The 16369-nt window shown below is 41.4% G+C and overlaps 1 protein-coding gene across 2 annotated transcripts; it reads left to right on the top strand.

The window, feature by feature from the left end:
- The first annotated feature begins 403 nt into the window (after window positions 1-403).
- On the top strand, window positions 404-15438 carry ulk3 (unc-51 like kinase 3). Of its 2 annotated transcripts, XM_069690358.1 has the most exons (17): window positions 404-485; window positions 1123-1263; window positions 1563-1703; window positions 1913-2033; window positions 2336-2431; window positions 2731-2874; window positions 3472-3554; window positions 4615-4770; window positions 4970-5075; window positions 5217-5257; window positions 6255-6357; window positions 6839-6903; window positions 7227-7305; window positions 8724-8764; window positions 11496-11543; window positions 11743-11806; window positions 14275-15438. In XM_069690358.1, the coding sequence occupies exons 2-17, from the start codon at window positions 1159-1161 to the stop codon at window positions 14289-14291; spliced, it is 1410 nt and encodes a 469-aa protein (XP_069546459.1). In that variant the 5' UTR covers window positions 404-485; window positions 1123-1158; the 3' UTR covers window positions 14292-15438. The 2 variants fall into 2 exon arrangements, with proteins under 2 accessions (XP_069546459.1, XP_069546458.1); XM_069690357.1 differs by lacking the exon at window positions 14275-15438 and having other exon boundaries at window positions 11743-14268.
- Window positions 15439-16369: the final 931 nt, after the last annotated feature.

Here is a 16369-nt window from a genome sequence, read left to right as displayed (position 1 = left end):
AAGAATATTCTATGTTAAATCTCAGTGGATGCGCATAAATACATATGACTTATTACATGGTTTTCAGAATGAGACAAACCAAGTGGAAGTTCAAATCTGTGCCGGCAAGAGGAGAAATAACCTTTTCTTGTCTCCAAAATATGACTTATCATACATTTCTCTAACTGTATTTTAATTTTATTTACCCTTTTATGTCCCTCAACAATGATGTTAAAATATTTCAAATCTGCATCGGGGGGCTTTTATGGATATTATGAATTTTCAAACAGAGCTGTAAAACATATGAATAGTGGTTTACATTTACATTTATATGTATTATTTATTTATGTATTAGTTGCAGTAACGGAGTACCACCAGTAGGAGGCAGTAACACATTTTCAATGCATTTCGACGTCAGCTGTTCTCTGCACTGCAGCGCGCGGCCTGTCTGTCAGCAGCAACGTAAACACTGGCTGCTCGTTCACGTGCTGCGGATCAGCCTACAGGTAAACCACAAGTCTTCGTCTGTACAATTTACATTTTTAAAACGATCGCGGAAAGGTGTGGGTACTTCCGTCTCATTTCTCGGCAGCGGATAACTTAAATTAATCTCGCGGTTGTATACACATACGAGTCGGTGCCATGTTAGCTGGCTAGCTGGAACTTATGCAGCTAGCAGAGTAAACAGAAGTTGCACCAAAATCTGTTCAATAAACTGGCATTTTACAGCTGAGTCGCTTCCTGGACATCAGATTCATGCCAGAAGATCTGCAGCAAGCCTGTCTGAAATTCGGCATGTATTCGGGATACAGTCGACTGTAAATAGCAGCTCAACTACTTCAATAAACTTTTATATAGATATATATACTGTACTGTATATACTGTGCATTTTATATTTTTGACTGCTATTTTATTGCTTTTTATTATTCTATTATTATCTTATTGCTTCCTGTATGCTGCTGTAGCGAAAAAAAATGTCCCCTCGGGGATTAATAAAGTAAATAACCTAACCTAACCTATTTTCATCGTGTTGGACGGAGTACAATAAGTGGCACTGCTCCAAAAACATGCCTCAATAAACTCTGTAAATGATTAATAAATACAGCCGTGAAATAATTAATGTATCTATCTTAATTTTGACAGTCCTGCTGGAGACAGTGTAATGTTGCTGTCGTCAGTATGGCCTCAGCTTCCAGCTTTGCTCCTCCAAAACTGGCTGACTTCATCCTCACAGAGCGGCTGGGCAGTGGTACTTATGCGACAGTCTACAAGGCTTACAGGAAGGTGGGTCAGTGGAGGAGTAAGGAGAATCATCACGTTTTTATTTGGACTCTGACTCAGGTGCTCAGCAGTGAGGTTTCCTGAACTACACTTAAACTTCCCTTTCCATACTTCATAAACTATGTGTGATGTTTTAATCAATGTGAATGTTATTAGCCATCGTTAAATGTGCTTTCTGTAAGCCATTTCCCCCCGAGCCTTTGACAGTCCACTGTGTTTGGCTTCAGTCACTGTCCAGCATTAAAAGCTGAGTCGTTTTGTGGTTAAAAATGAAACTTTAGTTGTTGACCGTGATGTTGCAGGTGAACAGTCGAGAGGTGGTCGCAGTCAAAGTCGTCGGGAAGAAGACTCTAAACAAGACTTCTACAGAAAACCTGCTCACAGAGATTGAAATCCTGAAGACTGTGCGTCACCCTCATATAGTCCAGCTGAAAGACTTTCAGGTAAGCTCATCTTTCTGTATTGTGGGTGTTTGTAAAAGGAATATGTTGTGAATATTTTTTCTATAAGAGCTAATGAAACCAGATCGTCTATTTTAACAATGGTGTTCACCTTCCTATGAGTAAGCCACGGCAAGAAAGACACACAAAAAATAATCCCGGTCTTGCTTTCACTCTCTTCCCTGGTTATCTGAATTATTCTCTTTCATCAGTGGGATGCTGAGAATATCTATCTGATCATGGAGTGGTGTTCTGGTGGAGATCTCTCCCACTTTATTCGCAGTCGCAGGATTTTACCTGAAAAGGTGGCTCGGCGCTTCCTGCAGCAGATAGGTGAGTCATTGCCAGTTTAAAGTCTATCTGCAAAAAAATAAATCGCCAACTTTCTTTGTTTTATAAATTAAATATAAGCATCATATGTAGCATCACTTTTTTTTTTTTTTTTTTCAATCATGCGAACATTTAAATTGTTTGGAAAGATTTGTGGAACTCCCTCTCATGGTGATTACATATACGTGCAGTTTTTTTTTTTATGCAATGCAATTTTCTGCTTTGTGCAAACTGCATGATTTGGGCTGAGCCTAGTATGACTGTTTTGAATCTCTTTGTTGAACTGTATGTGTCTGCACAAACAGCTTGCGCCCTCCAGTTTCTTCATGAGCGAAATATCTCACACCTGGACCTGAAACCTCAGAATATTCTGCTTAGCGGCTCTGCCCTCAAGCTAGCAGGTGATCTCATGCCCCACTCACACAGCCAAACAATCATGTCAAGACATATTTATTTGCATGAGATGATGTTAGTAATGTGCCAGACACCAGAAAACAGAGTCGTGTTATTACTGAAAATTAACTTTTTTTGTTACACAGGTCACATTTCATGGGTGCTTAAACTGTATTTACACATGCGGCTTTAAACAACACTTCTTTGTGTATTTGTACTGTAAACATGTCTGTCGGTAGAGCTATATAGTTTCAGGGGGATTGTATCCACAGCCGCTCACAGGGAACTTGTTCTGATTGGCTCTCAGATTTTGGTTTTGCGCAGTACATGTCCCCATGGGACGAGCAGAGTGTCCTCAGAGGGTCTCCTCTCTACATGGCTCCTGAGATGGTGTGCCGACGTCAGTATGACTCCAGGGTCGATCTCTGGTCTGTAGGTGTCATTTTCTACGGTGAGTACTGTGCGTTCACCATTTCATCTCTTTGGAACGCGAAATATTTTTAACATGGGGTACACACTTCTTAAGATAATCTGTTTGATAGCAACGCATCTTGTTTATGCATCTGGGCAAATATAATAGCTACACAGAATCGGGTGTAAAGTGTCCTCACAGATCATGTTGGTGACTGACCCTCCAGGCGTGAGAGAGCCGCTCAGTACATTACAAACAGGATGGCTTACTCATCAAGTCATCAAATGGAGGGCTGATGAAGGGCCCATTCATGGGGTTAATAATAGTATAGTGGTTGTGCAATAATTGTGCAATAACTCATTACAGTAACTCTACTGTGTGGATTGAACATATATATCATGAAATGGGAGAAGTCCCTGGCACTGTCTTTAAAAAAACTAAACAGAAAAACAATATTTTTGCAAAGAATTTGTATCTAAAGCCCATTAATCATGTCTTTATCATATTATATAAATAGCATACATTGGATATTTAGGGTTTCTAAAGTAAGATATTTATTTCATTAGTTTTCAGTACTCTGTCATTCTAGCAGGAGATTCTTTCAGGAGAGTCTACTCAGACTGTTTGTGTTCATAGAGGCGCTGTTTGGACGGCCACCATTTGCATCAAAGTCGTACGCCGAATTGGAGGAGAAGATCCGGAGTCACCAACCAATCGAGGCAAGTGATCAGCAACAAATGATTTTCTTGTGAGTAATTATGGTGGACTGAGACGGTCAACTATCCTGCAGAAAAAATGACATCACAGTGGGGCTCTAAAACCATGCTACAATATGATACATAGTCGGTACGTTATATGTAGGGAAATGGCTAGATGTCAGTATGCCAAAGCATAAATTGGAGTAAATATCTCTTTCTGTTACAATAACACTGAACTACCACAGCACTTTCTGGTTGAGCATTTTTAGAATCAACATTGATTCCATCACTCAACGTATAAACATATCATCTGATCATTTGGGAACATTTAAACTTAATAAAAGCCAATATGCAGGAATTATTGTCAAAAGTATGTCCCACCCTCTCCATAATACAAAGCTTGAGATGCAGCCGTGCTGAAATCAAAACAAATGTTCTCAAACTACTGAAGATTATTCTCCCTTTATTTCAGTATTAAGCCACTAGATGGCATCCTGTCCCTCTTAAAGAGGATGGGCACAGGTGGCCCGCACTGCTGCTCTTAAATCATCTATCCAACATGTTAAGGAACAATCTGGGATACAAATTAAACAATGTTTGTGATTATTGATATAAAACAGGATATATTCAGTTATAGCACTGTGAGAATCACAAAATGTTTCATCTATTAGTTTTATACTTTAAAGATACCTGTAACTTATATGGTATGAAATTGTGATTACGTTTTTAAATACATCCAACAAGAATTTGTATAAATGGACCACTAGCAGAGCTGGCAATTACAAGTAATAGTTGTGTCCCTTCATTCACCATGGAGACAACTGAGGCTACTTGTACTTTTAATGATGGAGGACTTTGAAAACATTTAAACTCTTGTGCCAAACATGAGGCTGGGACTTAATGGATTGCATTAGCACATGGACCATTATCCAGGGATTCACATAGAGGGCTTAAAGGTCATCTTTTGACAGAAAGTAGCGACATGAGACTCTTGGTCTGCGGCAACAATGTACTGTCCTGTTCCCTAGGATCGTCCTGTGAATCGGATTGCAACGTAATAAGGTTGTGTTTTGTGTATCAGCTCCCTCCCGGGGCCAGGGTATCCAAGGACTGCAGAGACCTTCTGCTGCGGCTGTTGGAGAGAAATCCAGATGCCCGGATCACCTTTGCAGAGTTCTTTGCCCACCCCTTTGTGGATATGGAGCACATGCCAAGTGCAGAGAGCATCGTGAGAGCGGTAAGAGGGTAACAATAGTCCAGCTGCCCATGACTAATGTGAATATGATTGACTGAGCACATGTACACATGTGTTAGGAGGTTTGTGCACATGCTTGCCCCACATGTGCCTTCACGCATGAGTCTGCATGCACGGATAAGCAATGCAGAGTCATAGTAGTTTGCATTCAGCGGTGCCACTTTCTATTTTCTCTCTCCAGAAAGAGTTGGTCCTGCAGGCTGTTCAGAAGGACCAGGAGGGGGAGAGGTCCGCCGCGCTCTCTCTTTACTGCAGTGCCCTTGAGCACTTTGTCCCTGCTATTCACCGTAAGAGCAACAACCACTCTCATATCCTGTCTGCGGTTTAAGCCTTTCAACAATGCACCGCCTTTGTTCCAGTACAATAAACTAGTAAAGAAAACTCAGTAAATGTAAAACCAAAACACGTCCTCTCCCCACCCTCTCCAGATGAGACGGACCGACAACGCAAAGATGCCCTCAGGCAGAAGGTAGGCCTGAGAACGCTCCTCACATTCACACTCGGATTACTTTCTATTTTCAATTGGCCTTTTTTTTTCTTCTTTTTTTTTATCCTATAGTGGCTTTCACTTGGAATAAATTCTCCTCTATGAATACCATATGGTGTGTATGGAGAGCATATGGGGTGTTGACGTAATGAAATGTTCGGTGAGCAGGATTTAGGGGGATCTAATGGCAGAAATGGAATATAATATTCCTAATTCCTAATCATGTTTTCATTAGTAATTAATCACCGGAAACTAATGCTGCCTTCAAATGGGGTCATGTTACCGTGTTCACGAGTTGAGTCCATATGAACTGTGGTTTACATGTTGTGACATATTTGCTAATGCTTTCAGAAATTGCTGAGGCTAAATTTTGATGGATGGTAACTTAATATATTGTAATTTTAGTCGTATGGAGTTTTTCTTTATAATTTAATAATACCTCTGAGGAAGATGTTGATGTTTCCAACAGCCTCATTTTTTTTCCCCCTCTGTCATTATGCATTTTTCATGCTTTTCCTACAATACATTACCCGCCTGCTAGTTTGCTAACTTGGTAGCAGCGTCTAAATGCGTCTGTGGCGTCTAAATGCCCACCATGTTGCTGTTGCCTAGCAGCAGTGATTCACGACTTGACATCAAACATACCGTCCACACGACTTCTCGTGTCGTAACCACGAGCTCACGAGTTTCATTTGACGGCAGACATCGGATTTTTTGACATGAGAATGAGCCCTGAGAGGGTCTTCTTCCACGAAGGTCAGCTTGTTGCACCACCGTGTTTCTACTGTTGCCCAGAAGGGACAAACCGAACACGGGCTCTAGTGGTGGCCTTTCGCGTAGATTCTCTTACACGCTTGGAGGGGCAGGATGAGGTGAGGGGTGTTCAGATGTTTACAATCCGCAACTTCACCGCTGGAAGCCACTAAATCCTACACAATGCTCCTTTAAGTTAAGTGAATGTCAAAGGACTTCCCCGCAGGTCAGCCGGTACGTGTCCCGAGCTGAGGAGCTGAAAGCCTTGGTGACCTCGGACAACAGACTGAGCTTTGAGGCGGCCCGGACTTCCAGGGACATCCTCAGAGGTGAACAACACAGCTCAGGGCCACCACATACAGAAATTAGACTCATCTGGCCAGGGACCGTAAGAGAGGGCAAATTGATGAATGCACTGTGCGCCCAATTTATTTAGCTTTAATCTGATTGCTTTGTTTGTCCTGCTACTTTACAAATGTGCAATTGGTGTTAACACACTGTCTATATGAAAGCAAAGATGTTTGATCTACTTTAACCAGTATTTAGAGGAACATTTTAGTTTTTTCTTCCATCCATTAGGTTAAAGGTCAACATCAGTAACAATATATTACATGCCCTTAGGGATTTGGTGTTTCAAGGATGCCTACACTTTATTACTCTGTTGCCCTGAAATATGTATTATAAAACCATGATGTCCACAATATGGGTGTTATAAGATATTGTCTGATGATGTTCTAGTATGACAGCTGCTGAGCGTCTCAAGTATTGACTAAAACTAAAGTATTGTTTTCTGCTGTCCTTCTACTGCAGAAATGTCTCAGGACCAACCACGGCTGGTCGCTGCATTGAAGATGGCCTCCACTGCCACCACAAAGGTTAGATGGGTTTACTGCTGGATGATGCCACAGCTGTAGAGATGCACGAAGGCAGAGTGAAGCAGAAGCAATACAATAAAAACAAAAAAACAACTGATCCCTCTTTTCCAAAACACCTTTAAAGCACTCTGGTGAACCAAAAATAACATTTTTCAGTTCAACATGTCTGACATTTTGTTAGCAGCCCCACATATTGAAGTGTCTCTGTGGTTTACAGGCTGAAAATTTCAAGCATTAGTATTAAGTTACTTGAATGATGAGGTAAAGGGGCAGCCTGAGTATCGTTGTGCTCTGATTGCATCACTTTGAACCTTCCCTTCCAGGAGGAGAGCGGATCAGATGATCATGAGGCTCTGGACTTGTATCAGCAGTCCTTAGGAGAGCTTCTGTTGGCGCTAGCAGGTAAATATACTCCTTTCTTTCCATAAAACATGGCTTTATGCAACTTTTCTCTCTGGCTGAGCCACACCACTGCTGCCCAAGATTTGCCAAGGTGTCCTTGAGCAAGGCACCATTCAAATATGGTCATAATATGGTGAACGTGGTAGAAATTTAAACCATCTTGTTGTCCAACATCTTCTGCATTCAGAGACTGTAGCTGTTGTATGTGTTTGTTCAAAAAAAAAAAAAATATTAAAGAAGGAGGAAGGAAACTTTATTTTGAAGGGCAACTTGGTACATAAAGTGATACAGTGAGTGGGCGAACTGAGTAGACAGAAATTCAGTTAGAGTCGAGGTTACAGCCAGGTCAAGAAATGACTGAACAAAGAAAATGATACTCAAAGGAAAGGCTGAAAAACAGAGGAAAAATAAACAGTGAAGATGTAGATATTTTAAGAGAGACTTCACAGAGATCAGAGAGAGACTGACCATGACTGAGGGACTTTTAGAGAGATGGATATGAACAAAAAATGACTAAAAAAGAGAGAGAGACAAGTGAAGCAGTAGAGTTTGAGAGAGACGGGGACACTTAATAAGTGACAGATCGACAAACAGAGGAGACTCCAGTGACTCTCTCTCTGCGGCCTGGCGTCTATTAGGCCCGGGTTCATGAGCTCATCTGGAAGATCAGCCTAATGGAAGAGGTGGGATAGAGTGATCCAGATGTGGCTTTGAGCTGGGATGAGACCCGGTGCCAGCGCCCTGTGTGTGGTATGAGAGCACTGCCATCTGCTTCCCATTCAGACAGCAACACTGCATTTATGTGTGTTAATACACACTGGAAACCAATCAAAACTATTATCTCTAATATACTAGAGCTCTAATCAGATATTGAAAGTTCAGCTAGTAGGTTTTAAAAGACTTGAGTTGATTTATTGTCGATGCTATCGGCAAAAACAATTTAAAACACCACAAGTGTCGGATAAATTTGATCCATCTTGTCAGTGGATCATATACTGGTTTAACACTGCCATGTTAACCAGCCGGTCTCTCCTCTGTCAGGGAGCCTTGTTGTGTGGCACTGCAGACACCACCAGGGGGATTGTTGGGAGAAAACATTGGTTCTTTGTTTGGTCAAGAGCTCTTTGTTGCGCAGCTTCCCAACATGCCTCACCACCACAGAGCCCTCCTCCTCCTCTTCTTCCTCCTCCTCTCTCTCTCCACTCTGTGTCACTGCCCTCCAGGATGACTGACTGCGAAAACACTGGCCTACATTAGAACCAATTCCACCCTTGAGCCCCCCAGTCTACACGCTAGCGAAATCCAATCTAGTCGTTGACCTCTTCTTGAACAAACAAGGTGATTAGGTGGTGGACTCCTCTCCTCATTATTCTTGTGTGTCTTTTTTTTTTTTTTTTTCTCCTTTCATGGTGAGCCAGCCGAGCCGCAGGGCCGCAGGAGAGAGCTGCTTCACAGCGAGGTGAGTGGATTCTGGTTGAGTGTTCACAATAGGAAACGACTATCTCCCGCAGTCGACGCTCCATCACATGACCCATGAGTCTTTTTTTCCAGCAGTCATACGTGCAGGGTTTTTTTTTTGTAAATGCCAAATAACATAATTCATCATCTGTAATTTCTGTTACACACACATAGATCACTGTCCACTTTATAATTGGATATTTTTATATCAGCAATGGATCACATGACCATTTGAATGTGAAAAGACTCCCATGTAATGACAAACAGAATTATAATCCAACTCTGCTGGTCCCCTCAGCTTTATAACAGCTAACTGTTTTGGTTTTACTACTAAGAAACCGCTCTAATCAGGGTTGGATCATTCTCTCAACAAACAGTTTTGTCCAAATACGACCTGACCAACATTAAACAGCAGAGAAACAAAGTTAGCAATTAGCCGGTGAAAATTGTGGAGCATTTAGAAAGAATCCTAAAGAATTGGTGGAAACCACAAAGAAAGCTGAAAGTAGAGTAAATATTTGACATAATATTCATTACGTGTCCAGAAACATGTATCTCAAAGAACGTTAACGTTGCTTTTTATCTGCTGGATAAGCCTGCCAATAGGCAACAGTTTGCTAACAAGTTTGTTACATGACCTTATGGCTTCTGCTGCCAACTAGTGGTAGAAAAATGACATACTGCAGCTTTAAACTCCCTCATCAAGAATTAGATTGTCATTAACTGCCATTAACATTCATCGTAGTTGAAATAAAATGAACAGATATTGAGCAAAAAAAAAAGATTAGTGAGAATTGGAAAGTCAAGAAAATCAACTGTAAGTGGGTAAATGTAGGAACTCTGTTGGTGTTTATTTCGTCTTGTTGCACTTATAAGAATTGTCCCAAAGACCAACAACCTGATCGTACTTGAATGAACCCAATGTGCTGAATATCAAGTAAAATTGATGGCTGTAACTGTCGAGCATCCTAAGTGCTAGTTTAGAAAAATACATGCAAAAGACATTTACATGTCTGTCATTAATGTACCAGGGTCTTTTGTATCTGTGCATTGTTTAGCCAGCCACTGAGCCAGCAACAGACAACAGTATTTCACCAACAAACCCTGAAAAGAAGGGGGTGAGGTGGGGTAGGGGGTGGGGGGGACCGTGAGGGCCTCATAGACCTCCCTATTTGAAGTTTTATGGGTGCTTGTCTTAAGTAAATTCAGATGCGGCTGTAATAATCTATTGCAGCATTAAGGAGGCGGAGTGGGGGGGATTAGATTGAAAGCATGTGTGCATGTGAGAATCCAAAACAGCCAACACATGCTGCCATGGCTGGCCTCCATGTGCGTTCATATCTACTGTAGAGCACACACTTTAAAACGCTGTAACTCTAAATCCTGGTTTCTCATATGCGAGTCGTAGCATATATCCTGCCAGTGTATATTAATATAGTGTCATAAGGGCTAAACATACATGACATCCTCTCGTCTTGTGGCCTCTGTTTCAGCATACTGAAAAACTGCAACTTATCAATATGTCCCATACACTTTGTCGCCCGTGTAGATTTCTTCCACATTTATTGTACTTGGTGATTAAAGGGATTGTGATTAAAGTTCTGTGGCAGCATTAGTTTGGGGTCAGAGCCGAATACTAAAAACATGTGGTCAATATGATTTTATTTCACTGCTGTTTTCAAGGGGCAATATGGAAATCATCTCCATCAGTTGTTATGGCACTAATACCCACCAGGGCTTGTGTTATGTTGTGACATAGTGATGATACAGATAGGTATTAGGTGCAGCCAAGAACCTTCATGATCACCAGAGAACTGATTACCACAGTAAAGAGCACCCTCAAGCTTGTGATGACAGCAGTTAGTACTTTCACATGTGTACCAGATGAAAAGTTGTTTTTTTTAAATTAGAGAGAGAAGCAGATCAGCAGAGATGATCAGTTTGATCCGATTTGGACTTTTGAGTGTTTTTCCACACACGTCTTAAAAGTTGTTGGGTTTCCTGCTTCACAAAGACACCACAGTTTACCATGAACACACAGCTTAGAAAATGTACATCCAACCAAACCCCAAAAATGAAGATCCACCATTAAATTTGACTTCAAATGCATCGAAGTCAAAATAATCATTTCTAAAGCTTCTTTGGCACTTGTATTGCCAGCGATGCTAGCAGCTCTACAGACTGAGCTGCATGCTAATGTCATGCTAACGTGCTGACGTTTAGCAAATACAATCTTTACCATTTTTATTTTCTTAGCTTCGTATTTTAGCATGCTGACATTTGTTAATGTTACTTAGTAATATTCACATAGTACAGCTGTGGCTGTGTGTTGGTTGCATTGTTAGTTTCGCAGCTTTTTAAATGTGAACCAGGTGACTACTGACCTGATGATGGTGCTGGATGAAAAGTCAAAGTATCATCAAATTAAACTGCAGAGCACTCATCCACCAGGAGACATTTTACTAAAAACCCACTGGAGAAGTCAGGAGATCACTGAACTTCGGGCAATGTGAATGTCTGCCTGTTGTGTTGTTGTTGTTGAGGTAAGTCAGTCCAAACCAAAATGTTGGATCAACCAGCCATCATTGCATCTGGAGCCACGCTGCAGGCAATGCTAAAACGTATTAGTAGAAAAACATATTCCCAGTGAAAGCCGGAGAAACATTGTGAACACACACTTGTGTTGAAAGTGTCTACTGTAACTTATTTTATTGTTGCATGTGTCTCACCAGATTAAAAGCCTCATGAGCAGAGCTGAATACATCAAAAAGCATCTTAAGGTGAGCAGGCCTTCCTTCCAACTATTCAGTTGAAGAAAATGTTCAACCTCAGACGGTATGAAAAGACCATACAGAATATATTGGATTTTAAAAAGATGTTACCGGTAAAATTATGACTTATTTTTTTAACTAAATTATCGGCACTTAAAACATCCGTGATGATTGTTGAATGGATTTCTGTTTTGTGTTTGTTTCTCAGATGCAGGAGAGTCAGAGGGACGTGTCTCTGGATCGAGAACCTCTCGCAGATTCTGTCAGAAGCTGTGAGTTTCCCCCGCTGCGTTGTGTAAACCGTTCCTTTGGCACAAGCGTGGGTTTATTTTATAACCTTGCAGCCGTACTGATGGGTAGGTAGGGTAGGTAGGTATATACTTTATTAATCCCCGAGGGGAATTTTTTTTTTTGATAAGTAACTACGTGGAGGGCTGGTAAGGGAAGGTGGTGGGGGTGAAGCGAGGAATGGCCGCCTAAAAGTTGCAATGAAATGTCCTTTCATTGAAGGTTTTTCCACTAGTAAAATATGAGCCATTCTCTTGCTTTGCTGGCCACCCTGCAGGGCTGCCTGGCTCTTTGATTTGGTTTCAGTGCAGCCCTGGGACGCTCTGTCCTCTTGTAAAGCCCCTTTGGGGCAAGAAAAGTGTGACCCTCTAACACACAAACAGCAGAAATTACAGCACACACATACACTTTAATCCTTTCACGATCTCACACTTAAGCCTGCCTTCTATGTGCTTTAAGAGTCAGTGTATGAACAGTGTCATTACTGTAAATTTAGTTTTAATATACTTCAATTTCCCTCGTGGTAACCTATACACGCAGACTAATTCCCAGTATTTTCTAGGCTCAGCCCCTCGATGGATAGAGGATACCTAAAGCCCAGACAATATCCTGTTCTCAGCAAGAAATTTCTGGGGAATTATGAATAAAAAAAAAAAAAGATGGGGGGGGGGGGGCACCAATGACTCTAGAGGCTGCTCAAGTTTCGTGAAGAATGTGGCTTCTTATTCTGTTGCTGTTATTTTAATAAAACCACGCCACAGTCAGCCATACGAGCTGGCACTGATCCAAGTGCAGCTGTAGTGGAGAGGGTCGCGGCAACGCCCCAGTCTGTCTGATGACCTTAGACTGCACCACGCCAAGCAGAAAAGTTCTGCTGAGAACCTTCAGACAATTTACATTACAGACATTAAGCTGCAGGCTGTGATTTTGATATCCATTTAAAAGGCCCGACGGGGCGAGGACTGAGTATTTGAGGTGGAGATATTTCTATGTGTGTTTGTGTTTGTGTGTGTGTGTGTGTATTATAAACGCTGGAAATGCATCATCAGGGATCTGTTCTGATGTTCAGTTTATGTTGCAACATCTTTAACATATTTATATACAGTCTATGGTTGCAATAAACAGAAAATGAGGACTCACCTTCTTCAGGTTGAGAGTTTGTAGCATGATAGTAGGTCGGACTATGCAGTAAAAATCCAAACGATTATTGCACAGTTTAATGCTGCGTTCAAATGGGCTCGTAATTTACCGTGTACACAAGACGAGTCCCTATGACCAGCCCTCTCGTGTGGTATTCACGACGTCGGAGCTAAACATTTTCTAAACCTCGAGTTCACTTGTGACGTGTTTTCTGGTGTTTACGGAAATGGCAGCGGCCACTAAAGTCCATTTTCCGTTGGACGTTAAGCTAATATATTGTAATTTTAGTCGTGTAGAGTTTGTCTTTATAACTTAGATAACAGCCCACACCATAGGAAAATGTTGATCTTCCCAACGGCTTCATCTTTTCCCTCTGTGCCTTTGCATTTCCAGCACTACTTTAGCCCGCTTTTAGCTTGCTTAAGCGTTGGCCTCTGTGGCTGTAGACGCCGTCCATCTTGCTGTTACCTAGCAACGGGTATTTTACGATTTAACCGCTTCAACGCCAAGCATACGGTGTACGCGGCTTCCAATGTTGTAACCACGAGCTCACGAGCTGCATTTGAACGCAGCATAACTATAGTTATCTCACGCTCATAATTGCTTTAACTGTCAACGAACAGGAGTCGAGCATCTAAACCACAAACTACAAACAGCACAGCCGGGATACACGGCACCAAAAAGAGGCACCAACACAAGTTGTACACTTTTTATTAAATAGTATCAAAACCAACACAAACAGAGACACAACAACTGGAAGGAGATACAAAACACAACACTGAGTGTCTATCTTCCATGTGGGAGTGATGGGGGGGATTTTAACAGTCTGTTAAACTTTGAAAGAAAGATTATATTGTGCACAGTATTTTGACTTCAATAACTTTAATATATCCAGTTGCTGTCACCTTAATTGTTTAAAATCTATTGGGCTTGCCAGTCATATTTATGTACTAAGACAGCTTCTGCTCTTCTCTGTATTGAGAAATGGAGGAACTCAGGAATTGAAATAGAAGTTCACAAAGAAGACCATGAAAATCACCTTTTATATCATATGACACATACAGTATAACACAATGTGTTAGAAGTTATCTTAAAATGTGAGAAAACAACAATGTTAATCTGACAGTTTGTTCTCCTTTAATCTTCTAGTTAAAATGAATTAAACAAAAGTTTCCAAAATAAATGGGTAAAATATCCTGCAGTGTTGTCCATCCATCTTGTGGTCACTGAGCTCGGAGGCATTAATTATGTCATATGTTGTAATCTTGAGAAAGTGTCACCTCATACTCATCAGTCATATGTGTCTCCTCAGCCTGCTGTTTGCAGTGAGCGGGACGGCCACCGCGGAGAGGCCAGACCGCCCCTCAGACTGTCTGTCAGTGTTCGGGTCTGGACACAGAGCCTTCACCTGACCAGGTCTCCACTGGGGCCAAATCACACCACATCCTCACCTACTGCTGTCTGGGTGGGATCCTTCAGTTGCCAGCCAAATGTGGCCAGTGTTTTGGCTGTTGCTAGAGAGTTTTTCTACCTGATGATTTGGCAGGTCGAGATCGTCTGTTTATTATTTAAGTTTTGCTGGTAAGAAACTGAAAGTTCTTCTTGGGTTTTGGATTTGCACACTGGTGAATGTGAAAGTTCCCTGTGCTTCACACTGTGTCGTTGCACTGCTTTAGCCTCAGTGCCAGGACTCACCATTGATATGTAAATGCTGGACAGCTTGTATGACAATACCACACTGTCATGGTAAATGAGTTAAACTGTCACGTTTTAGTTTAGTTTAGTACACAAGTGTTTCCACCACACCTTACAAAACTGTGAAGAGCTGAACATACAATCAAACGGTAGCTGTGACGTTCAGAAGTATCACAACTGTATTAAGTATATTACATAGAGGCCTGTGCAAACATATATACACACACCCCCTCCATCCCTTCTCCGCTGCCTTTACTGTGGGTCAACCACAGGCTCACCATGCTCTCTCCACTGATGGAGCCCTCTCCACCACTATGAGGGGAAAACTGGAGAGGTGCGGCCTCCGCCTTATTTACACTAGACTTGGATTTTCTTAGGTTTGGCACTGGCCGGGTATTTGAGGGATATAGTGAGTTGTGGCGCTCAAGCAAAGCCTTCATAACTAGGCATCTGCGGAAAAAAAAAAAAAGCTCAACAGTTGGTGGCGAGCCGAAAATCCTCACTGTTGTAGGTCTTCACGGACTTCTGTTTTGATTTCAGACATGTAAAGTGTTTGAAAATTCCAACAGGGAGCTTTTACGTTGTGGACATAACTTTAAGGCAACTACAGAAAATACAGGAGTCAAAGGACAGACAGATTATCTGTCTGTTGTAAAATCTCTCCACTGCTGTTTACTTTCTTTTTTTTATTTGTTTGTACTACTGTGATTTTATAATGTATTTATTAAATAAAAAATTGGAAATGCAAAATTTGCTGGAAAATAAAACTAATCTCAAAGAATTGCGCAGTCTCTCTTTTTCAGACATTTTGTCAACAGCACAAGGTGAACGCAGATTTTCTTTCTGAATCTTTGGAAAGCTTTATTTGCCTTCTTGGGAGCAGCGCTGCTGGTCCGTCGCCACCGTCATCATCTAGAAGGGCGCTATGAAGAAACAGCTGGCTCATGTTCACGAGGGGAGGAGAGAGAGGAAGGCGGCCAGGGGAAAGTAAGGACATTTGATAATTATATGATTCATATGAAAGTCTGGAAACTAAAGGAAGTGAAACTGAAAAAGTCCAAATCTAGAAAACCAGGAAATACACGCAGAAATTATTACATCTACGTTATCTGTTGTTGTTTTTTTTTACTGTTCATAGTTGGATTAGATCCACCTCTTTTACAGTATTAAAATAATTAAACTTTGTACTACCTTCCTATACCTCTCCAACACTGCTTCACTCACTGAAACAAGAGCAACATCACCTGAACAGGTGATTAAGCCTCTCAAAAAACATTCAGAATAGCAAAGATTGATGAACATTAAAACAACTACACAAAGACTGAGAAACATTTTACTAACTGATCTGATTTAAACGGGCTTTCAAACATCCCTTTACTCGTCACATTTAGTCCCAGTCAACCCACAAAAACAACACTGTTCCAAATGGCGTACTCGTGCACTAACACACTAGTCTGAGTATATAACTGCGTACACACTGTCAAGTACAGAACATGCAGTGCTCTACAAGTACCAGGATGATGCATTCAAAACGGTCCAAAAAAGAAGTGTGAAATGATGGAAACTTTCCACCACGAACGGTCGCCATCCTGGCTACGTGGAGGAAGGGGCTCGATCACGGACTTAAAGATTTTTAGTTTTTTTTAGATTAAAGTTGCAGATGTTTTCGCGGGTGATATATTCACATGCTGAGGTTATTTTCGGTTGGTCAG

Source organism: Brachyistius frenatus, unplaced genomic scaffold, assembly GCF_029030835.1.
Source record: "Brachyistius frenatus isolate BFR_SWC_R1_liver_20210118 unplaced genomic scaffold, ASM2903083v1 Contig_9, whole genome shotgun sequence".
Taxonomy (NCBI): domain Eukaryota; kingdom Metazoa; phylum Chordata; class Actinopteri; family Embiotocidae; genus Brachyistius; species Brachyistius frenatus.
This window is presented reverse-complemented; position numbering and strand designations above follow the sequence as displayed.